This window comes from Pomacea canaliculata, linkage group LG8 (assembly GCF_003073045.1).
Source record: "Pomacea canaliculata isolate SZHN2017 linkage group LG8, ASM307304v1, whole genome shotgun sequence".
NCBI lineage: Eukaryota > Metazoa > Mollusca > Gastropoda > Architaenioglossa > Ampullariidae > Pomacea > Pomacea canaliculata.
Genome location: NC_037597.1, coordinates 25,328,660 through 25,352,860, shown reverse-complemented (window position 1 = coordinate 25,352,860; position 24,201 = coordinate 25,328,660). Strand labels below are relative to the sequence as shown.

General features: G+C 40.1%; 2 protein-coding genes across 2 annotated transcripts; both read left to right on the top strand.

Moving 5' to 3' along the window:
* The first annotated feature begins 1,910 nt into the window (after nucleotides 1–1,910).
* On the top strand, nucleotides 1,911–8,627 carry LOC112571312. Its single transcript, XM_025250223.1, has 6 exons — nucleotides 1,911–2,025; nucleotides 3,638–3,751; nucleotides 4,321–4,434; nucleotides 5,027–5,149; nucleotides 5,308–5,422; nucleotides 6,030–8,627. The coding sequence occupies exons 2-6, from the start codon at nucleotides 3,749–3,751 to the stop codon at nucleotides 6,581–6,583; spliced, it is 909 nt and encodes a 302-aa protein (XP_025106008.1). The 5' UTR covers nucleotides 1,911–2,025; nucleotides 3,638–3,748; the 3' UTR covers nucleotides 6,584–8,627.
* Nucleotides 8,628–10,731: 2,104 nt separating this feature from the next.
* LOC112570238 lies at nucleotides 10,732–21,362 on the top strand. The gene is made up of 11 exons (XM_025248582.1): nucleotides 10,732–10,933; nucleotides 12,357–13,524; nucleotides 14,002–14,258; nucleotides 15,290–15,500; nucleotides 16,009–16,134; nucleotides 16,675–16,863; nucleotides 17,089–17,183; nucleotides 17,541–17,692; nucleotides 18,216–18,458; nucleotides 19,034–19,176; nucleotides 20,511–21,362. The coding sequence occupies exons 2-11, from the start codon at nucleotides 12,384–12,386 to the stop codon at nucleotides 20,603–20,605; spliced, it is 2,652 nt and encodes an 883-aa protein (XP_025104367.1). The 5' UTR covers nucleotides 10,732–10,933; nucleotides 12,357–12,383; the 3' UTR covers nucleotides 20,606–21,362.
* The last annotated feature ends 2,839 nt before the right edge of the window (nucleotides 21,363–24,201 follow it).

Sequence of the window (24,201 nt, the reverse complement as noted above, 5' to 3'; positions counted from 1 at the left end):
AAGAATTTTACACATTTATGAACATGAAATCTCACAATTTCGCTAAGACCTGCTTTACTTATACCAATCTTCTAGATGAAGATTAAAAATAAATAAATGGATAAAAGAAGAAAATTCAGCAGTTGTCCTGCAAGGCTGCGCGGATCGCATGTGGAAAGAGAGAAAGACTTGTGTGTACATAGACCTAATGGGCTAGCTAACTCTTGTGTAAACTTTTAAATCGAGAATAAGAATATGCTGGACACATCACTTATGTTTAATTTGTTTTCCTAAAAAAAATACAAAACCTTAGTTCTTTTATTGACCTCAGTCCCCTAGTCGAGATATATTAACTGGTCTCTTAACAGCATTTTTGGTGTTGAATTTATTTGTATTTTTTATCTATCAGTGAAGTGAAGTACTGCTGTTTAAAATGTTTTGTATCATGGTTCGCTTTTTTCTCTGCTTGGGAAGAACTAAAGATGGGTTGTTGTTGAAAAAAAAATTCTACAGTAAGCAGCTCTTACTTTCTTATTTTCAATGTATATTTACCAGTTGTATTGGTATGAATGGTTTTTTTGGTGTTGTGGAGAGCTTGTGTGGATGTTAGCTTGACATATATGGTCAGGGGTTTGGGTTACGGTTAAGGTGGAGGTTCTTATTTTGGACGGACTGACCGAGAAGACAAAACGGTCGAGGTTTCTGTTTGTTAAGGTTTGCGCGCATGCGTAGAACAGATCGATCATCCAATTCAAGGCAAATAATGAAAACATTGTGCTCGACATTCTTCTTTCTGACAGCTATGACGCAACCGAAGACAAGTCTGTTTACACTTTCCGTTTGACAGTTTGCACGTGTTGCCAGTCTGTTCGCACATTGCAAGCCATGACATCAGATCGCACTGGCCAATCGCGAAACTGCTCACAGCCCCAGCATCGCTCGACACTTTTCTTGTCAAGGGAGCACGATTACAAACTAGGGTCAGTTTGCTTTTTTCTCGCAAAAGTACACAAAATGGCGGCCTTTACCAACCGTCCTTGCGTTTTAAAACTGTGATTTTTAACTATTGCAAATAAACGATTCTTTTGAAGCCGACATTGTTAGCGAGCGGCATAGCTTTCTTCAAAAATATTATAAAAATGGCGTACCAGCAGGCGGAGCTGGTTCTGCTTCTGTTATCTGCAAGATTTCAATATCCTCAAGTAGAGTTTCTTTCATCACACACTTCAAATTTTGACGATCGTGATCCCCCCGCGGCAGTGGCTAACACTGCATGACGAGGATACCCGGATGTAGTGCAGTATGTGCCACTTGGTAAATACTGCTTACCTTGCGAACCGCAATTCAACGGTCATCCCACGTGACTCGCTAGCAATGACACCTCCATTGTCAAAAAAGCGCGTCACGTGTTTAGCGGACATGTTTGCGCGTCTGCTGGTGGAGGTAAACAAACGAGCGAGGTGGATCATGCGCTGCCAGGGTTAGGCCCACGTGACTGAACTGCTTGAGATAATGATGGATGGTAGCACATCGCTGACGTCACTAAGGCATGCAGTGATCGGAACTCGACAAGAGCTCAATGCACAGAAGGCGACTAAAGAGTTTATATACATGCACTCAAAGATATACACAAACACACACACCACACCTCTACAACACATATAACACATGTAGAACCTTACACTCACACGCACATATACACAAGCAAAGGTACACAAATGCATATATCTACATACATACAAAATAAACATATATACTGAGAAGCACAAATACCTAAATATGTAGATACAGCTACACAAACACACATATAAACTACATGTTGATATGCATACCTACATGCCTACTCAACACTTTCTGTCACCAAAGCAACGTTAAGCTAAGGGAGGCAATCTGTCTGGTTTTCCCCCCCAGCGGTGCAAGATCGATGAGGTATTCGCCAGATTCTTGCAGCGTCCACACCGGCGAGAAACGGCGACTAGACATCAACAACAATGGCGGCGCGGGCCTGGACTGTGTACACTCTTCTTCTCTGTAGCTGCGCCAAAGGTTGGTTGTATGTCTATGTCCTGCACGTGTCCACCTCTCTCACTTCTAAACACTTTTGTTCTCATGGCTGTTCATTTCCCGGCGAGTACCTGATCTCTACTTCCATTAATATCCAGGAAGAAGCTTACTTCAGGAATACAATTCCGGAAGGAGCCAACTTAACTGTCGTCTGACAGGTTTCACTACCGCTGCTGCTGCTGCCGCCTCTACCCAGCTATGCTTCGTCATCTGGCGGCGATGACAAGGTGATGAATGCTTGGTTTCCTAGGTCTTGATGTGTGGCCCTGTGATGGTCCTACGTCTCCTGGCGTTTGACGGCCATTTAAAGTAGGAGTCTCTTCCAGAAGACATGAAGAGAGGTTAGAGGGAAGTCGACCTCAGACTGAAAACCGTCGTGTCATGGTGGCGATGGCGCCCAGTGCAGCTTTATTGGCATTGTGACAAGGTCGTTACGGAGAGAAGATTCGGAAGTTCAAAGAAGATCCTGTTAACTGATTCATTTTTTATTCATTCTTATTTCCGAACCTTAAATCCAGGTGTATATATACTTTTCGCTTTATCTTTCGTTCTGAAGGAAGCTTGTCTACATTGCTTTTAATTCAAAGTTTAATTTTTCTTGCCAAATAATTTGCTCTTTCTATATCTTTCTCTCTTTTTTTTTTCTCCGTCCGTGTAGTGATGTGTGTGTGCGGTAATCGTATAAATTCTGGTTTTTCATCAGATATATTTATTTATAAATTTATTAATAATGCATTAACATAACATAATTGATCACGTAAAATGCATTTATTTATATTTTTAGCCTTCACTTAACATTATTACTTTTTCATATGTGCTTATCTAAACACATAATTGAGTATCTTTTCTCCTCAGCTACCTCCACAAGATTCACATAAGATTATATCGCTAGAGCCAGATATTTACTGTCTGCAGCAGAAAGCATTTATAACCGTTGATTGATATTTATAACACTAGAAATGTTCTCGTAATATATCTTTGTATTAACATACATATGTAGCATGGAATCCAGCAAGACTGTGACCTACAAAAAGTGAATGTAAAAGTACCAAAGACCTTACATTATATAGACTTTTGATAGTACTTCAAGCAAGCTTATGTTATAGGACATTCAGCAAGTTGAAAACACTAGGAGTTCCAACGAGTTAATGTAACCTAAATGTAATAGGAACATCAGCAAGCTAGTCTCCAACAAACTAATGTAATAGGTCCTCCAACAAGCCTCGATACCATGACTTTTATCCTGATTGTCTAGGAGTCTTTGTCGGATTATGTGCTCGGAGAAAGAGTCCATCCCCAGCAAGAACTTGTACAGCTGAGTTCTCTGTCAGAGACTCCAGCCCAGACGACCTCCTAAAGCTTGTAGTGAGGAAATGTGAACACCCGGCAGTTAATCCTTCCTCGGTCTCGAACTGCGTATCGCTGTCCCGATGCACGTGCAAAATGAATGAAAGTCTGCCCACCCGCTGCTGTCAAGGATATCTGCAGGCCAGCTATTTTTATCGGGAGGGAATGGGACATTGATTTAGCACTACTGGTCACATCACATCGTGTTATGCTTACAACATGTGTTTGTGTGTGTGTGTATTTTCAGTAACACTATCTGGAGGACTTTGCACAAAGCCCTGTAACAATGGCGGCCATTGCCACAAGTTTCTAGACAGGTGCATCTGCGTTGGTCACTGGGTTGGACAGTATTGTGAGAATGGTCAGTATGCGTTGTCCTGAACTGGCAACGACAACACCTTTCTCATTTTCCCCGAGGCTGTGGCTCTGATTATCCTCTCTCGTTGTTGTCAAAGCTGTGACTTATTTCGTTGCCAAGGGTGACACTAACGTCCCATTTTGTCCACAGAACTTGGTGTTGAATTATGCATTGCAATGAAAATGAATAACAAAATCCATCGGATGATCAGAACTTTTTAATGATATCTTGTTTGCTTCTATCCTGTTATAAATATGATGCATTGTGTCACCTGATAACTTGTATTCTGAAGGGAATGTAGTTACGAAAGTATCTTGCTGTCCTTTAGGTTATTTTACATCTTGTTCAATCCAACACGTGACACTTTCTGCTGACCCGTGAGGATGTTCGCAGTAACAGGAACCCCGTTGTTGTTTTCGGTCCATAACTGCCCTGGAGGCAGACTTTACCTCCACCTCATGGCTAGGTCATAGTGTTTAGTGCGGGAGGTATAGGACCTTGTGGTCACCTCGTAAAGTGACCTTAGGGTGAGATATGATGACTAACTTCTGTCTGACTCTGTCCTCGCATAGCAACCGCCTGCATGTCCAGTCCTTGCAGGAACGGAGGAACCTGCGAGTCGAGTCTTGCAACTGATTTCATCTGCCGGTGTCCCGCTAATGTCTCGGGAGATCTTTGCGAGAAAAGTGAGTTCCTTGCCCCATTCCCTTCTCTCTGATACAGTCCTTTCTCTCATTAATCATGACACAGGCGGCCCACCACGATACATTTTTCATGACACATGACACAGTTTGCGAGGAAAAAAGAACAACTACACGTGACCTTAATTAGACAGCAACAGAACGAGGGAAACAATTTCCTGTTTTACACAGTGGAATTGAACATGTTTACATCGGTGGGTGGTGCTCAGGGCAGACATGCGCAAACAATCAATGAGGGCCATACCCCTGAATCCATCTGATAATTGTGTACATTCGGGTCAAGAGAAGACTTGCTGTTGTCCTTTGTATTGATGATAGGTGTGTGTAGGGCTGTCATTGACCAGTAATGAGTGAGCAGGTGAGGAAGTTAGTCAGCGATCAGTCATTCACAATAAGTTAACCCTAAATTAGCATTTCTTCAAATCGTATTATCTTTAAAATCTTTCCTCCTTTATTCAATACGCATAAAAATGTATCTAGATAAATTGAAGATTTTTTGTTTCGTTTGAGAAAAGTTATATATATATGAGTGAGTGAGTTATGGAGTCTGACATCGTCTTGTCAACATTTACAACAGATTATGTCAATCCATGCTGGTCATCCCCATGCCAAAATAACGGGAGCTGTGTGCTCACTCCAGAGGGCTACATGTGTCTGTGCAGCTTTGACTTCAGCGGCGAGAGATGTGAATACACCTGGAGTAAGTACCTGGAGCACTCTGGGAATAACTCGTGTCAACCGAGGATGTCCCATGTCCAAGCCGAGAGATACGATGGTTGTGGACATGTCGTCTGTGTGCGAGCAGCTAGAGTCGTGAGAGTACTGATATATTTGTCTGTGCCTGATGTGTGTCCACAGGAGACCGCTGCATCTCGCGGCCATGTCAAAATGGCGGAACCTGCAAGTCAGGACAACGAAGAGGATTACGTGTGCACGTGCGCCAAGGGATTCGAGGGCCAGAACTGTGAGAAAGGTCAGCGGACAAAAACTCATCAAAAGAGGTTCCTTCGTGAAAGCATTTCCACATAGCATTTAACAGTTTGTAATATATTCTTAAATAGTGTAATATAATGTTTCAAAGAAATGTGATAGTAAATTAAGACCATTGTACTTTTAAATTACGTAGCTTTTGAAGAAATTATGGATAACTTGCTCTCCGTCCTATTCCTGCAAATTTTTTTAAAATTCTATGCTTTGGCTGAAGATCTCTTTCTACAAATGTACTCTATGCATAAACAAATATTCATTAGAGTTACTGGCCTTGAGAAACGGGATAAACAAAATGTATACTGGGTCTGGGGAAAAGAGTATAGGATCTGTTTGTGGATAGGAAATAGGTTAAGAAGAACTCTTCGTATTGTTTTATCGTCCAGGCAAACAGACAGCTGAATAATGTTAGATATAAGTAAGTCAACTTAATGTAACATGCGCTTGATGATAGTGACCTTCCTGCACTGAGGGTCTGTACTGAGCAGTAACAAGTATTGATTTTTAAAAAACCCATGCGATTTCATGCAACCTGCTTCAATTAAATATTCATTCTGGGGGTAGTAACACTCGTGTCTCCTGTCTTCCTACAGGGCACACCCACCCCCACGCGCACGGCGATCTTCTGTCAACGAGCGGGGGAGTAGTGTTGCTGGTCATCCTCTCCTTGGGAGGTCTCTTTGTTCTCGTCGGCGTTTGTTACTGCTGCTTTCCTGCACTTCGACCCCTCTACGTGCCCCCGACGACCTCCGAGGGGGAAGCGCACGTCAGCTCGGCTCAGTCACATGTCACCCCCGCCCAAGCAGACCTGGGTAGCGGGTCCTACCAACACAGCTGGAAAGCGGCCTCGCTAGCTCACGGAACAGCACCCTTGCCGGCGGGAGTTCTCAGTAAGAGCGTTGCGAACTCTGATCTAGGGTATGATGCAGCCTATGTTCATGCACCCGCTGCCTTCGAAGGAGCCTACATCCACGCACCCGCAGCTTTCGAGGGAGCCTACGTGCATGCAGACAAACCGCATCGGTATTTACGGACCGCGGCGAGCGTGGACGAAGGGGGTGGAAAACACCCGGCAAAGGCCACCAAACGACCAACCACCCCTCCACCCACATACGACGAGAGCCTGGTGACTTTGCCATCCGTATGATCAGGGCTGTGTGCTTGTCAGCCTGTCCGCCTGACTGTATGAATGTCCGGTTTCTTTGCCGTTTAACTGCCACTTTCATTGCATGCATGCTTACATCCGCGGATGAAAAGGCTTCCTGGATTTATGGGCTCATGGCTTCCTATTAGGAGCAGAAAGTTGCTGGCTCAGGGGGGAAACTCGAACAAGTCGAAATACTTGATCTATGGGAGGTAAAAAAAATTACCTGATGGATAATTTTGGGCCCTGCTTTACAAATACCGCGATTTGCGACATCAGCAAGCCACTATTAGCTTATTATCACTGCTGACATTAGGCTATAGCTTATTTATACACGTTTATATTTATAGATTCACATGCACATTTACACGCAGTAACACAAATAAAAGCATAAATAAACATATTTATGCATATATAAACGCACACATTCACACACTTTCTGGGTGTAAAGTAATTTCTTCACTCATCGTGTAAAAGAAAAACAAAATGCTTTTTTACTTATTAGTTGGGCAAGTTACACGCATTGGATATTGTCTTTCAAAGATCGAAAATTTTTCAATTACATGTTTATAACATTTCACTATTTTCCATTTTTAAAACACGTTTTCTTCCTGGGTGTTGGCCTTCCTGGAGCACAATGGACTTGGGGCGTTGGCAATGCACTTGAGTTTTGTTTCTTACAGACCACAAGCTGAGATTTTAAGACATTTTTTTTTCTCTCAACAGATTAATGGAATGAACTACTGCCCCTGTTATAAGGGTTTCTTTAATACTTTTTCCTTCCATTTCTTGTCTTTTGTAATTAATTTTCTGTCGTTTCTATTGATCTTACAAGAGCATATTGGTATACGACGTCGCCAGACGACAGCAGCGACACTAAATTAGAAATTAACTAATGAAGCATAGCCTTCCACCAAGAGATCATCGCCAGTCAACGTGGTTTTTACAAGTGGTTTTCGAGTCTCGAACGTAGACCATACTTTTAACGAGGGTGGTCAGCAACGTTTCGCTCTTCATCGATCTCGACGTCTTCACTCAGCGAGCGACGTAGACAGCACGTAGACAGCACGCAGCCACGTCACCAGCACGGCACTGGCACTCGGACAATAAGAGATCGACCAGTGTGAGAAGGAGATAAGTGTACTGCTTCTCCTAGTGCAGCTTTCATTTTCAGCCTTCAGTCGGGATACGCCGAATGTTTATCGTTGGACGCATTTTGTTAAAAAAATTACCTGCAACGATTGAGATGGTTCAGATGATAATTCAGGTGATCCTCATCAAAGAATGTGTGCCAAAATGGATGGAGAAAGAGGCTTGGAGAAAATGTTGCGGATGTGAAAAATGTATTTGACATAGCACTGTTTCCACTGCTCACTTGTGCGTGCTACCGTTAACACCAACATGCACCTCACCACCACCACCACGCACACAGAGCGTGACAAATTTACATACTTCTGTATGGCTGGAACGAAGAGAGAAATAAAGAAAGAAGGGTTGGATGTATTTTAATATATGTATGGACAGAACATTGCATGCATGAATGGACCTATGCGTGAATATATTATTAAAAAAAATGATTAAGCTCCTTTAAAAAAAAGTGGTCACGCTTTATGAAGCTTCTGTTAGAAGCTTACTTTGATCTCTTGCTCAAAGTACGTTGTATGCACTTGTCACTTTGATCTCTGTATGTAGTCATCACTTGCACAGCATGTTCAGCCAACATTCTTTGTGTACTTTATGCAATAGACATGCATGTTCGTCATTTGCTGTTTTGTTATTTGTGCTTCGTGCAGTAAATGGATGAAAGAAAGGTGCAAGGAAGGAAAAATATCAAAAGGTAACATCAAAAATCATGATGGAAAAAAAAAAGAAAGAAATAAATAAAAGAAATACAAGAAGACACTCTGGACGGCTCAAAGGGAAATAAACAGATGTACAGTCCGAAATGCGCATGAAGGGTTGTTGTGAGAAGTAACAGGGAGTAGCGATCATTTTCGGTTTGAGTTCTGAGACCTTTACGAATATTTTTATTAGCATATTCTTATTAAGTGTAATTTTATTTTTATTCTTGGCATCATGAAGTCTTTTGCTTTTAAAGCCTTAATGTTGGTAAATGGTAATTTCAAGACTACTTATTCTGCGCTTTTTCCCTCTTTATTGTTAAATAAAGTGCCCTGTGTTCAATAACTTTTCTTATTTTCCCACTTTGTAACCATTTAGGCATCTTTATTACTAAAAAAAATGACTACGTGATTTCTAATGTAAAACATCCTAACCACGCAACTCTGCCTATGAGAAAAAGTTTATAAGGCGCCAGTATGTCTTTCAATACCTTCAAAAATAGTTCTTAAAAACATCTCTTACGACATACATATAGAGGATTTTTTTTATCCTACGTATGACCCCAAAGCTTCGAGAAATAGGATTGGTCCATAACCCCGTCATGTGACATGCCAATCACGTTCGAACGTCAGTGGTCACCACGTGACGTAATGGACTTGTCCAAGCTAACGTCACTGAGCGGTCTGGTCGCTTCACGGCCCTGGTGAAAACACACATTTTGTGTCGTCGTCATGGAAACCTGGCCCAGTAAACTGGCGACCCGGCAGCACGCACTCGCACGTGCCTGTCGTTCATCATCCGTTGGCGTTCGTCCAGGTCCAACAAGTGCAAGCCGACCGCATTCCGCGAAATCTGGAATTAAACAAGAATAATAAGGATATAATTTTATTTGTAGACCTCCTACTCCCAATCACTAAAGATGGAATCCAAGCGCCTTTGCGAGAAATGAGTGCGCAGGACACACGTGAACAGAGAGAAAGAAGGAGAGAAAATATATATAAAGCAAATAATCGCATAGGCTGATAGAACAGATTAACTGTTTGGAAGGAATGCTGATCTTTTTTATGTAGTACGTGCCTTCCTCCACTCATCCTCCAAAACACACACACACATACACACGCGCGTGCGAGCAAACAAAAACAAATGTATCTAAGAAATCGCTTTAAAATCATATCCACTGAGGATTGAAAGTTCTTGCGATCCTAGAAAGCAACTACTAAAAAAGTCTGAGCTTAGGTTGGTGGCCGAAGAATGCGAAGTTCAATCTTCATAAAAGGAGGAAAAATCCAATTTATGCCACTGGTAACATCAATCAGATGCGAGGGCTGCTGAGCTGACTTGATGACCAGCGAGACACGTGCGTGCCCCCGTTGCATGCAGCGAGATCAAAGCATTGAAGGAGAAGCCAGTGACCTGCGTGAGGTCAACGTTCTTCCACTTGATTGATACCTCCGCCCCCGCCCGTTGTGAGTGCCTATGTGTGAAGTCGCGGTCTTTGGTGATGATGAGATCGATGTAAAACTCTGTGTTTCTTGCCAAGCCAACAGAAAACTGTGTCTTCTTTTGAAAGATTTGTCAACAAAGAGCTGTTATGTCTGCAGGGCACGGATTAAAAATAGAACAGCCCTCGTGGCCGACCGACTGACCAATGCTGGTTTGTTTGCTGTTCCTAACGGGGAGAGTTTGGTAAATTTATTCCACTGATAAGCAATAATTATTGCATGCTCACTAGCAAATATAAGAAATGAAGTAATAAATTAAATAGAATATAATAGAAACTAAAGCACTCATCACATTAAAAATATTTCCCCAAAATCCTAAAATTTTAGGTAATGACATTTTGGAAAGAGCACTGTCACATAACTATGAAACTCTGTACAGACCCGTTCTTAGCCCCAGTGGGGCCTAAGGTATAGGGCATGTGGGAGAAGGGGGGGACTCTCGACTCCATGGTTCTAATTAAAAGCGCGGGGCACTATAGGCAGATGCCTCGTCTGCCTGCCCCTAAGCACGGCCCTGGCTCTGTACTCGTCTCACATCTCACAGCGGGTTTTCACTGAATAAATAAAATGTTCTCTTCTTCACTTTCTTTAAATACTCTCCGACATCGGACTGCAGAATCAGACTGTTGTTGTTGTTGTTGTTGTTGTTGTTGTTGTTGTTGTTGTTGTTGTCGTCGTCGTCGTCGTCGTCGTTACTTGAAATGATTGTCGGAGCCACACAAACATGTCTTCTGCTCTCTCCCCTTCCCTTGCTTCTGACGTCAAAATCTGTTGACCTCATACACACGCATTCAGACATTAATTTGACGTCATTGACACGCATTCGTTCGAATACAGTTGCTGCTATAAACAGTATCATTTGTATTACCTGTATTACTGTAACACCGGGTCTTGTTGCCAGCCCAGTGCAGGTGAAGCGGTAGCAACTCCGGTTAGTCACGACTATATTGCTGTCCGACTTACGGAAGTTGTAGCAAAACTGGGAGAAGGAAAACAAGTCCCGCACAAGGTAAATATTATATCTTTTGTACCTTGAGTCAGCCGATCCTTATAGTTCTGAGTTCGTCTGAGACCAATTTCAAGTATATGTTAAGCGGACAGGTTGGACTAGATAAGTTTATGTTGACTTCCATTCTAAACTGCATTGGGCATTTGACGATTGCCAACAATTAATTCTGTATATCAAACAATTTTTCGATTTAAAATTATTAAACCATGAATTAATTTTGTATAAATAATCCTAAGATATCTGTATCTCAAAATTCTTTTTTGTCTAGACGAAAGTAAGGAAAGCATACACTACTCCTTGTCTTTTTATACGTGTACATTCGATAGTGGCTAAGATATCCATGTCTGTATTATTCATGATCGATGATCTAAAAGCTATATGTTGTCAGATAAAGAACACTAAATCTCGGATGAACCTAGACATAAAATCCTCTATTCTTGCATTCTTACCTTCTCTCTCACCCACATCCCATTGCATACTCTCCCAATTTTGTAACCACTTTCGGTCCGAAAGCAATTTGTAAAAAACGCGAAAGAATTTTTAAAGATGAAACATGCATAACATAAAGCAGAAAGACTAAAATAGATTTTCATGAAATGTGGTGCTTGAATACAAGTACAGGATACGCCTTATAGCTTTTTTGTTAAATTATGTCATATTAATAATTCTACTTTAATTGTTCCTGTAAGGTACAAGTAGATATATTTGTTTTAAAAATCAAAAATACACATGCACACGTTGTCAAGGAGTGATTCCCCCTGAATATTATTGTCCTAAGGGGAGAGTACTACAATGTTTACTTCAAATGACGAGCTCATGCAGATAACAGATAACTGATAACTGAGATCTTGTGACTTGGCCATTGCAGATGTTTTGCAATGGTTAATTTCCATTTACTAGAGCTTTAGCACCATGTTTACTGTTGCTGTCAGTTAAAAGATCGTAACTGTCATACTTCAAATAGTTAAAACCAACGACGATATAAGTTCGTCGTTAAAACATATTCCTATGCTGACATATAAAGGGTATTGCGACTCCGTCTTGCTTTTGTAATTTTTGTAATAGTATCAATAAGTTTCTTCTGTTAAATTTCTATAACACGCTGTCGCTTAAGTTCTAGACAAGATTAATATTTCAATTTTTAACTTGCGTAATACATACACTTCCTTTCCACATCCACAAACAACAAAATATAGTCGAGAATATTAAATTTCTGTTCAATGCACTTTGTTTGCTCTAAGGTTAATTAAGCAATATAATCACCATTATGCAAAAGTATTACCCCGAACCCAAAGAGAAAGTATCACACACGAAATAAAAAATGGTACGATTTGTTATAGTGTTTTGTATGCATTTGTATGCACTGGTCCTGTTATCTAGATACATTATCAAGAATTTTTTTTCTGTTAATTGATCTCATCAGAAGGGCTTCTGCATTATAAAGTCCGCCATGACAGAAAAAAGACCAGCCACAGATTGTGGCTCCTCTTCAGGTGATTACAGCTCAGCAAGCAAGCGACCGAAGACTAATGACTGTAGAGAAGAGTGTTCACTGAATGCTGACAGTGCTGGTGAGTCATGCGTCAGTGCACAGGGTACCCTTGAATATGAGATGTGGGACCCACTTGACCAAGATGATGCAGAAAAATCAAATAACTGTCATGAAAGTAATATTTACTTGTCAGATGAAGTGGGAGCATCTTTAGGTGAATCACAAGCAAGTTCTTCTACTCTGCCACCTGAACTTTGGAAAAGTACGTCATTAGAGGGAGATGCTAGGACAATCAAGTCAGTGTTTCCTAATGCCAACCTTCACCTTGTGTATGAAACATTAGCTAAGCACAGAACTAACCCAGACTGGTTGGATATTACCACAGAAGCTTTGTCAGACATTAATGATGGTGACAAGTCATCTACTGGTGTCATAAATGCAACAAACAGAGCAGCTACAAACTTGGCAGAAAATGTGCTTAACCAGGATGTGAAAAAAGTAGTGCAATTGATACAAGAACATAGCCCTGTCATTATTCTAGACTTGACAGAAGTGTACATCATGCTGCAACAATATGCTAAAAATGAAGACCGAGTGAAAACAGTAGCAGAAACATTTCTTACCAGAGCCAAAAGGGAAAATGGTGATTATAACCATTTTTCACAAGGTGATTCCATATTTGATAATGCAATTAAACTCATTGCTGAGTTTCCAGATATTCATCCATCAGTAATTTATGAAATGCTTGAAAGGGAAGGGGACAACAAGGATGAACTAGATTCTTTGCGAAAGACACTTGCAAACATGGTAGAAGGTGTCGGGTCAAAGGGTTTACTGGAGGAGTTGCCACAGGGCTTAGACAACTCGCAGTCAGATGATTCACTTTACAGGGATGACCCTGTGTATCGTGATATGAGAACAATTTCTAAGGTGTTTCCACACAGGGACCAGAACGAGATATATGCTCTTGTTGAGGCCCATTACTATAAAAAAGATCGGATGCAGGTTGTGATTGATGAATTGACAATGCTAGAGCGAGGAAGCCAGACTGAAGCAGACATGTACAGTCCAGCATCATCTCTGGAGAAAAGGCCATCTGGTAAGCAAACATTTTGCTTTCTCTGATGTAAATCACCCTATTTGTTGCTTATTCACTTAACTTTGGTGTGAAATGATAATAGCATTTTGTTCCCATTTGCATCAGTTTTTCTCCCAAGTTGATTTCAGCTTTCATCCATTTAAAGTGTTCATCTCCACATTATAATATTTTTATGATTAGAAATATTTTAGTTGATTTTCATTCATGTATTGTTGACAGTGCTACTTATCTATAAACATATAATGTTTTATCTGATATGTGGAAAAGCCAGTGACAGTGCTGGCAGTTTTAGCTGGAGTTTCAAAAATGCTAAAATGCTGTTTTTAGGAAAAGAACTGCTGCATTTAAAATCAGAAAATATTCTCAGCAAAATGATATGCCTTGAAATGTGTTTAATATATGACTATGATTACATTTTGATGTTCAACTCTTCCTCCTCCTTATTGTTGTCGTCATCCTTCTATCTTAATACAACAGAAATAGCATTTGATACAAGTGCTTCCCTTGAAGATTTGCAGTCTGAGATTGACAGCCTGCAAGAAATCTTCCCAGACTGTGATCCCAACTATATATATCATAGGCTTGAAGGAGCAAAGCACATGAAAGATCGGGTGAAGATGATAGCTGAAGACATGTTTGAGCGAAAAGACTACCCTCGCTTGAAAGATCTGGTTGAGAAACAGACAAAACAGTCACACAAACAGCGTTTGCAGAGACTGGATTTTACCGTGGAGGTTAGCATTTTCCTGCTGGGTTATTTGTTTCATATTTTACGGGTACATGAAAAGATATAGTGTTTGAGGGCAATGAATCTCTTGTTAAACAGGGTGCACTAACAATGATGCAAAATATGAACAACTGTTGTAGTTGACAGATACTCTCTTTAATTGTCTGACACATGTCTCCTAACTATTCCTGTCACTAGAACAAAAACATATGGTCACATGATATTTAGTTATCATTTAGCAAAACAGGGAACTCTCTTCCTTTCTATATCTGCCACCTACCCGCAATCGATTCCTTCAAACGTATGCTGAAAATGTACCTCTTTCTAAAGCATTGCTCCTATCAACAGTTCACATGATGCTAGTCCTTTCACACCCTTTTCCCCTTTTTTCCGCTTATTGCTACGTCCCTACTTGTCTTCTTTTGCAAAATCACAATCCTCTCAGTTCTTGTTGCTTGGTTCTTGTTTGCATTTTCTGTCTTTGTCTTTTATTCGCCATCATTATTGCTGTTTATCCTTCTGTTCTTCGTATGTTGTTTGTTTGTTATTCTGTCCCTTGTATGTTGTTCTTGTTCTTAAGTGCTATGAGCATGATCCTTATGAGTGTGAGTATACCATACAAATCTTGTTTTCATTATTAACCCCATAATGGTTTAGTAGTCAGATGAGTTGGCCTGTTGCTTGTCTCTGGACACCAATAGTTTTCATGAGATGGTAAAGCTTGCCTCTTGACTTTTTGTTCATTGTGATGTGAGGTGTTAGAGCTCATTTTTCACAGGACCAGCTGTTAGTTAAGGTTTTGTCCATCTCCTCTTCCTCACTGCCTTAACTTACTCAACCCTCTATGGAATAAGGCACCCATTGCCAACAGCTGGTCAGCTAGGGAAATTTGATGCACCACCTGGGGTATCAAACTGGAGTGCCTCAAGGTTTGGACATAACATTCCTTTCCTCAACATTCATCTGCCACCTTCTCCATATCACATCATTCAACATTTTATCCTGCACTATAATAACTTGTCTTTCTTCCTATTTTAGGACTTTCTTGCCAAGTTTCCAGATCCTCAAGGCACTTTTATGGATGAAAGAAAAGAGATGAAGGAGAACTACACAAGTCATGTTTGGGCTCAGCTCAACTATGACTTTTATACATTCAGACATCGCTTTGTCAAAAAAGTTGTTAAGAAGCATAAATATCATTTTCTCCCAATTGTTCAAGAATTAGAAGCGACCATGGAAGATATCTTGAGTAAGACAATGCCCTTAGTGCACTTATCAAGTTTTGTATAAAAAATATATTTTCTTCACACTGACCATAAATATGTGTATTTGAAAGTCTTTACCAATATCTCCAAGCTAATTGTGTTATAATATGCTTAATTTTTTAAGGATACTTGAAAAGTTTGATGTAGCCCACAGGGCTTCTGCTAAGGCTAAATTCTTTGGGGTCCCAGGGACCCCTTTGGATTTTTAAGGGGTCCCTGTTCTTCGCCCAAATTTGAAGGGGATCCCATTGACGAAAATTGAAGGGGTCCTCCAAACTTTTAATGCGTACTGTACGGAATTTTTTGCGTAAGCAGAAGCCCTGGCCTATATAATGTATAAGAATGTATAATGGATAAAAACCTTTAAGTTTAATAGCAATTTATGCTTACATGAAACTTACAATAATAAGATCCCTGTTTAAAGCATAAGTACTTCTAGATTACGTAAAACAATTTTATACAACACTTAAACCTATATTCTTTGTGAAACAGCTCATGGAGGCCAGTCCAAAAAACTGCGGAAATCGCCCATGTTTTTGCCTTTGGAGTATCCACAGGAGCCTGATGAATATTTTTTCTATGAACTTTGGTATACCAAAAATGAACATATTGTAAGAGGTAAGTCAAACCAAATGTGTTCCACAAATTGCATCAAGAAGAACTAGATATAATTGATTTAACATACCCAGTGCATTATGTCCCTTGGGGTTAATGATGGTCTTTGAAAAGGCATCATGTCTCAGCTGAGTTAAGCAACAGTGTACATATTTTGAACCCTGTTTTTCAACTTTGTGAAAGGAAATCCACATGTGATTGCTATCTTAGAGGACAAAAAAAAAAGACAAGTACTAATTATGTATCAATGTGTAACCTAATTGTGTACCAAGCAGATTTTGTTAGTTTTTGTTTCCTCATAGCCTTTTCTGTATTACAGGTTAAATCAAAGGTCGTGTCCATATGTCAAAGTATTTGATTCTTTAAAGTGTTCCTAAACAACAGCAGAATCCAAATAAAAAAAAAACAAATCTGTTGGAATTTATCAAAAAATTTTGTTGCATAGTTCATGATATTGAATAGTTTGCATTGTAAATAGCTGAAAAGGAATATTATGCATCGATGTAGAAAATGCCACCAGTTTTTACTCATGCTTCTTTGCAGACTATTTAGACCAGAAGGAAAAGATGCGAACGGCTAAAATCAATGCAGCAAGAGACAAAAATGAGCTTTATGAATGTCCTTGTTGTTTTGAAGAAGAATGCCTTTTTGAGGAAATGAGTTGCTGTGCAGATGGACATCTTTTCTGCCAAAACTGTATTGTATTTTCTGCCAAAACTTCATTCAATGAGGGTCAGTCCAGTAGCTATAATGCTTATTTCTACTGTGTCTAATGTTTAGGTTTTTTTAAGTAATTTTTTTTATAGAAAATTTGTAATTTAAATCTGTCTTTGTTATGTGTTAGTTTCATTGACACTGTTGCTGAAATTTGTCTGCCGAAGTTTTTGTTTTTCATTAATACCAACATCCAAAGATGCTTGACCAACATTTTTATGTCTGTTTTTTTTTCTTAATCAGGAAAAACGAAATTCCCTTGCCTCACGGGTTACTGTAAGCATGAAATTCCACTCTCTGTGCTCAAAAGTCTTTTACCAGCTTCGATCTTCTCAAAGGTCAGTTTACATTTCTTTTGAGGTATTGTTCATTTCTTGCTTGCATTTCATGTTGTGTACTGCAGATATTTGTTTACATAGGAAGTTTCATGACATGACTTTTATATGCATGGTGAAATTGCCATGAGTGAGTTCAGTGATTGTTTTATTATGTCAGACTGAAACCACCCACTACCACTACCAACACACCAACACTACACACACACATACACATATCTCGAGATATGCTTTTGCTATGCTGATTTTGTGTAATTATATTGAGAAACATTGAAATACTTTCATTATACAATTAATACTAGACCTCCCCCAACACTTTTTACTTCCAGCATTGATTAATTAAGCAAACTTTTTTCTCAGATGTTGAAGAAACTGCAGGAAGAAGAGGTTCGCAGTGCTGGCATCGAAGACCTTGTTGACTGCCCATTCTGCAGCTTTGCCACAATCATGCCTGACAAAAATGATCGTGTGTTCAAGTGCCTAAACCCTGAGTGTTTGAAGGACTCTTGCAGGTTGGGTTGTTTTATTTCTTTGTAGTGCAGTGAGGAAGAAAATCTGCTTAAGATTATCCCTTTTGGCAAATAGCGCCTTGAAAATTATAGACACATAAGCACTTTACTGGTGCAAAATATTCATTTAGTTTTCTGAGAATCAAAAATATTAAAATATAGGTAGTTTTTAAAATGCATTATTCCATATCTTCTTTGAAGTAAGCATTACCTTGTATTTCTCAGAAAATATAAAATATAAAAGTGTTTATGTTTATTTTTTCTGCAGCATGTACTACTAAAAGATTTACTTTTTTATGATTATTATTAAGCAGATATGTCTATTCTTACTGAAGATTATAGTTTCCTATTGCTATATTTGTACATGGCATGACTGTGTTATCATCATGTTAGTAGTAAATGATGATTTTGGCACTGCACAAAGAGCATAGAACATATTTTTTTACTTTTTAGCAGTTGCGCCTGTGATGTGCAAATATGTATCGGCTGTAGAATTTACAAAGTATGTGTGCAATAATTTTTACAGACTGTGTCGAGAACCAAATCACATTCCTCTGAAGTGCAGTGAGGTTGAAAAACAAAAGGAGACGGACATGCGAACTTTCATTGAGAAGAGGGTAACAGAAGCTATGATTCGCAAATGTCATCGTTGTGGAAAGCAATTTGTGAAAGAGTCTGGCTGCAACAAAATGACATGTGTTTGTGGAGCCACCAGCTGCTATGTATGCCGAGCTCGAGACATTGACTACTCCCATTTCGATGGAAAACGGTAGCAGATACTCTTTGTAGTATTTTGTAATGTCTGTTGTGTATGAAGACCTCTAAACTCCTGAAACATTTTTCCCTACAAAGAAATGAGATTTAGTTTTCTACCAGACAGCCTCAGCAGATTACTTCAGACACTTCAAAACAAAAACAATTGACCTGTATTTTGTTGATGATAGTTCATTCGGTGGTAGTAAAAATATTGTGGCCAATGTACATGTAGGTAAGTGACATGATTCTGTCCCATATACAGTCATTTATTTGTTTGTCTCTTCACCTACAGTAATTATTATTGTTGTATCTTGTACAGTCATTTCATTTCCAAAGATTCAAACTTGGTGCTAATGATCATTATATGATCTCAGAGTATTTCTCTATTTATATGTTAATTGTTACAATACATTTTTCTAATATATTTAACATATAAATTCAAAAGTATACAATACACATAGTTAAAAAACCAGCATTTAGTCTTCGTGGAAGGAAGTCATAAAACTATACGTCTGTAAACAAGATTTGCCATTGTAGTCTTTTCAAGCATGAAGATGCTTAAGGAAAGATTTGACTGGATGCTTGCAGTTGTTATGATGAAGACATGAATGCGCTGCACCAACGGGAGATGAAGGAGGCAGCTGCAAAGGCCAAGGCAGAGTACCTGCAGAAATATCCTGATGCTGCTGACATCCAGCTCAAGCATGACCCTCTTCAACATCTTAAGAAAAGTTAGTCTTGCAGTTCTTTCAGTTCCTCTCTACTTCATTCCGTGTAAACTCTTTGTTTTATTAACTCTTCTCTGTAATTAGTTTACTTCTACTCTGTTATTACTTTATTATCTGTATTCTGTAATTAGTTTATTGCCTCCATTTTGTAATTAGTTTATTTTTAACAGTTTCTCTTCTTTTGTTTTTAATTTTTGTCCAGGTAATTGCACGGTGTTATTTTTTAATTTCCTCATTATGTAGTTTGTAGAAAAGATACTTATTTGACAGAAAAGAGCATAAAGACTATTTCCGTTATATTTTATTGTATGCTTGAAATTATTTATTGTAATTAGCATCTGTTTGTCTTTGTTCTTGTCTGCTGATGTTCTCTTGTGTTACTATTAGAACAACTCTACAACACATTGTACAGTATACAAGCATGCTCTCATAGACAATTTGATTTGTACAGCTTTTCTGGAGTATCTTTCTTCCAGGGTCTATAGATCAGCAGGAACCATATTCTGATACCAGTGAAGAAGAAGAAGAAGATGATGATGAGGAGGAGGATGATGATGATGATGATGATGATGATGATGATGATGATGATGATGATGGGGATGATGATGATGGGGATGATGATAATGATTATGATGAGGAGGAGGAGAAAGAAGAGGGGGAGGAGGAGGAAGAGGGGGAGGAGGAGGAAGAGGATATGTTTTCAGCTGAAAGCACAGGATCATCTGAAGACAGTTATTATCACCCAGATTATAGTTTGAATTTGAAATGACAGCTGTTTCCTTCTTAGGTCTTTGATACATTTTGCCATTTTTCTTTTTATGGTGTAACATGTGTAACAAGCTTTCATTTGTATAAAAGGTATTCTGCTTAACATGTAGAACTAAGACAAAAATAACCGGACATGTATTTGTGGCAGTAATAGCATTCATAAATCTACAGGGAAGTATAGCAAAGAAGTAGAAATATTCTCTGTTGTGTCTTATTTATACACTGTATATTGTAAGTCATTTGTTGTTGTATGTAATTATTTGTATACTGTACTTTATTTGAAAACTTTATCTGCATGCTATAATTTATTTGTACACTTTATCTGTATGATGTGCCTTATTTGTACATTTTTCTCTGCTAAGACAAAGACTCATTGTTGCAGGCAACTTAAAATTTGGCAGAAGTACTAAGAGGTAGTTGGAACTTTAATGTGTCAACAGTAATACTACATTGATCAGATTCTAGAAAGAACTTGGATTATGAAATTATTTTGATACTATACATTATGGGGTTTTTTTGTATGAAAATGTCTGTTGTAATAATTTTTAGCATATGCTGTAATGTTACAGGAAATAGGAAAAGGGCACCACGCCAACATTTTGATTATGAGGAGGAGGAGGAGGAGTGGATTTTCCTTTATTATCAGGTTTATTTTAACTTTTAAACCTTAGAGCACAAATAGACAAAACCCACTAAAAGGATTCAGGAAGAGACTATAGGGTAGCAAAAGCTACGCAAGTGTTGGTTGTGTGACCTAAGCAGGGTGCCACTATATTGCTAGGCATAAAACACTTAACCTTAAATAATGAAAATGCAGATGAAAAACATTTTATAGCTGTGATTAAAGCACGTGAAACAATGCAGATGGTCAGAGCTTCGCCACATGGGGATTTTGAATATAACTGATGACTTCAAACACCTTTCTTCTTCAGCCAAACCTCTGTGTAGACCCGTTTACAATGTATTCTTGAGGGTCAGATGCTGTGTTTCAATATCAAGATTGTTGGTAGTACCTCACTGACTGCTTTATGCTTGTAGAGATGGTAAGGGCTGTATTGAAGTGTGTGTTGCTGGAAACTGTTGGCATTGTCATTATCATATTGTCAATGACATGATGATGATAGCTAAGGCAAACTTTCCTTGTTTGTGATGAATAAAAGCAAAGCAAACTTTTCTTATCTCATCAATAAATGCTTAGCAATAAAGAAATAAATGGAAGAGATTTATCATTCAATCGATCTATTTTGGACAACATGACACTTTGAAACCATGCTGTTTTCTTGCAATTGATCTAGATGATGAACAGATTGTATATTGATAATAGGTCGTTGCCAGCAACATACACAACTATATGCACAACTGGCCTGTTACCACGTCCTATTTTTGTGTAAGGTAACAAAATAAAACAAACTAAATCAAGATTCTTTACATGATATCTATTCTTTTGAGTGATGCATGTAAGAAAACTTCCATTGAAAGGGTGTGTGTGTGTTTTCATATTGATATGGATAATCATTTTTTTTTTCTCTACAAACGTCTATTATTTAGATTACACAGCACGTAAGCCTGATGCTCAAGGGAGTTAAAAGGTGCAGTTGTCACCTGACGCTTGCTGATGATGTTATTGCCTGTGAAGTGAGCAGCCACACCTTGTAGTGCAGCTTTATTCCTTGTGTCGCCTGGCAGATGTTAAAGATCAGACATCCATAGACATTGGCACAATAAACAAACTTTGTAAACTATACAGGCTACGTCTAACGCTCAATTCTATTATGAAACATTCACCTGCAACAAGCGTTTTTAGCACCAGCCATGAATAGTGGTCTTTGACATCGCTATCACCAGCACTTGACCGGTCACTCTCTCTCTTGTCTTCGTAGGCCTCCCAGAGATGATCACATTTTCACACACGCCCCACTCAGTGCCGATCAGGACATGACAATCGAGCTCCTGACTGTTAATTCCAATTCACACCCTCGTGATTCGCTGTGTGTGCGACCGTTTAGAAATGCTCCCTGGCTGGGTGCCAAGTCTTCGACATGCTCTGCATACCCTGATACCCTGCGCAAGGGTACAATCTCTACAACCGCTCTGTAAGGCTCATGACAATGAAAACTGCGCCGCGGTGGGCAGTGGAAACAAATGACATAATATGGCGAAGCATAATTCTTTTATTATTTTAAAATAAAATGTTAAGATTAATAAATCCTGAGAGCGTTGTAACACAACCTTTCATTTAAAACAAGATTAAACATTTCGAATCGGGTTTAACGTCTTTCTTTACTTGAATACGATATGTGAGAATGAACTGAGCAAACTGAAGTAACAAACATGTTGCCATACACACAAACAGACAGACATAAGGGCTACAAGACCCGAGTAGTTCTTTGTTTCAAATTAGTTCTGTGCCTGGTGTCTCTCAGTCTTGAAGCAATCATTCGGAAAAGACTCGAATGAGTGGAGCAGCCCACAGTCGCTCCAACTGTGCACACGAGCTAGGGGCCTGCATTGTGTAAAGAAGCTTTATTACAAATCAACAAAGGAAAGGCAGTGGCGTAGGAAGATGTTCGGCGTTGGGGGGGCAAACTCCCTGCTGACAGTGAACGGCGTTCGCACTCGCACATTACGTAAAAAAGGATGGGGGGGGGGTACTACACGCACGCACGTACACAGTGGTAGCATCACAACACGCTGCTTTATTGTTAAAAGGCAAAGTAGCATTAAATAAGAAAAAACAAATTAAAGAATGACTCCCCGGCTACCAAACATTATACCTAAAAAAGAAAACACCAAACCCCCGTGACAGCAACGATCAACATTCCAGCTCTGCACATATACACCAGCGCACACATGCACGCATGCACAGGCCACGCAGTCACACTCGGTCACACACCGTACACGTCTGCATACTGGCCAGGGTAGCCATCGGGTGGAAAAACAAAGGTAAAGATTAATTACGCCTACTCACCCAACGGCTCGTGACACGCTTTGTTCTATCTCACAACAAACGCGGGGAAAATACGCTGGTTGCTGGAACCCTCTTCTAGACACCACGCCAGTTCCAGCGACAGTACACACAGCACGTGACCCACCCCCGACTACTCCCAGAGACGGGCACAGGTCTCTCCGCCCCGCCGTCTTCCCAGTCCACATATACCTGTGTGGCAGGTTTCTATAGGCTTCGAGAAACCTCAGAACCTTTCCCTACCCACAGGGCCCAGCGTCCGCGAGATAATACACGTTACAAAGAGGCACAGCCCTATACCTGAACTCGGTGTCCGCACACCGTGGGAAAATAGCCCCATCCACCCCAAAGAAAACCAAAGAGACCAGAGAGGAAGGGACGCAAGGCTACCGTATAATTAAGGGCCATAAACTGGCCAGACCACCGTGGCCAGGGGACGAAACTAGGGTGGGAATGGCCGCAGGGCCATCCCCTTCCTCGCTCCCCTACCCGACGGTGCTGAGCCAGCGATGCGACACGTTCTATGGCCATCTACCAAAACACGGACACATATATACAAACCAAACAGTATAACACAGATAACTTATGTTGAGTACCAGCCACAGTCGTTGATGATAAAAGAGTGCCCTTGTGTAGTTTTAGAAATGTTACTTATGCACTTCCCCCTGAGTCGTAGATAGCAATAATACCAGTCTCTCTGTCTCTAAAGAAAACTACCAATATAGGGACTCGGAGTCTTTGCCTTCCTCGTGCTTCGCTAGCTTTTCACAAAGTGTAAGGGTTCCTGTCTGATTGGCAAGACTCACTGGGGTATTGCTATGCAACTAATTCGTTACTGGCATTCTGTGTTCCCGATGGCCAGTGCGGCCCCTTTGGTTGTAAGCGATAGCAGATAATTTTAGGGTGACATCGAGTGGGTGGGGGATGTTTTATGTTGGTCAAACGAAAACCGCCAAAGAAAAGCGTCGCATTATGGGGCAGGGGGGAGGGAGACCACACTCGATGTACCGATGTACTGTCCGGCTGCTTTCTTCGCTCAGGCTTCAACACAGCCTGCAATTAGCATGGCAAACAATACCAACGGACTGTCCCCGATCTGATCGTCAGAGGTGCTAGAGCCTCCACTTGCCCCAGGGCTCGCTTTTGTGATGGTGATGACCGTCTCCTCTCTACGTTCCACTACCTTTCTTCGGTTCTTTGCTCTTTGTGAGGAATTAAGTCTCAAATATTGGGGGGGCAAAAGGATATTCTTGCCCCCCCTGTATTTTCCTTGGGGGGGCGGCTGCCCCCGCTGC

Coding starts and splice junctions, on each gene's coding strand:
- LOC112570238 (XM_025248582.1), top strand. CDS start 12,384: ATGACAGAAAAAAGACCAGCCACAGATTGTGGCTCCTCTTCAGGTGAT. Junction 15,501..16,008: donor GACCATGGAAGATATCTTGA/GTAAGACAATGC, acceptor TTTGTGAAACAG/CTCATGGAGGCCAGTCCAAA. Junction 17,184..17,540: donor CAGCTTCGATCTTCTCAAAG/GTCAGTTTACAT, acceptor CTTTTTTCTCAG/ATGTTGAAGAAACTGCAGGA.
- LOC112571312 (XM_025250223.1), top strand. Junction 5,150..5,307: donor GAGATGTGAATACACCTGGA/GTAAGTACCTGG, acceptor GTGTGTCCACAG/GAGACCGCTGCATCTCGCGG. Junction 5,423..6,029: donor GGGCCAGAACTGTGAGAAAG/GTCAGCGGACAA, acceptor GTCTTCCTACAG/GGCACACCCACCCCCACGCG.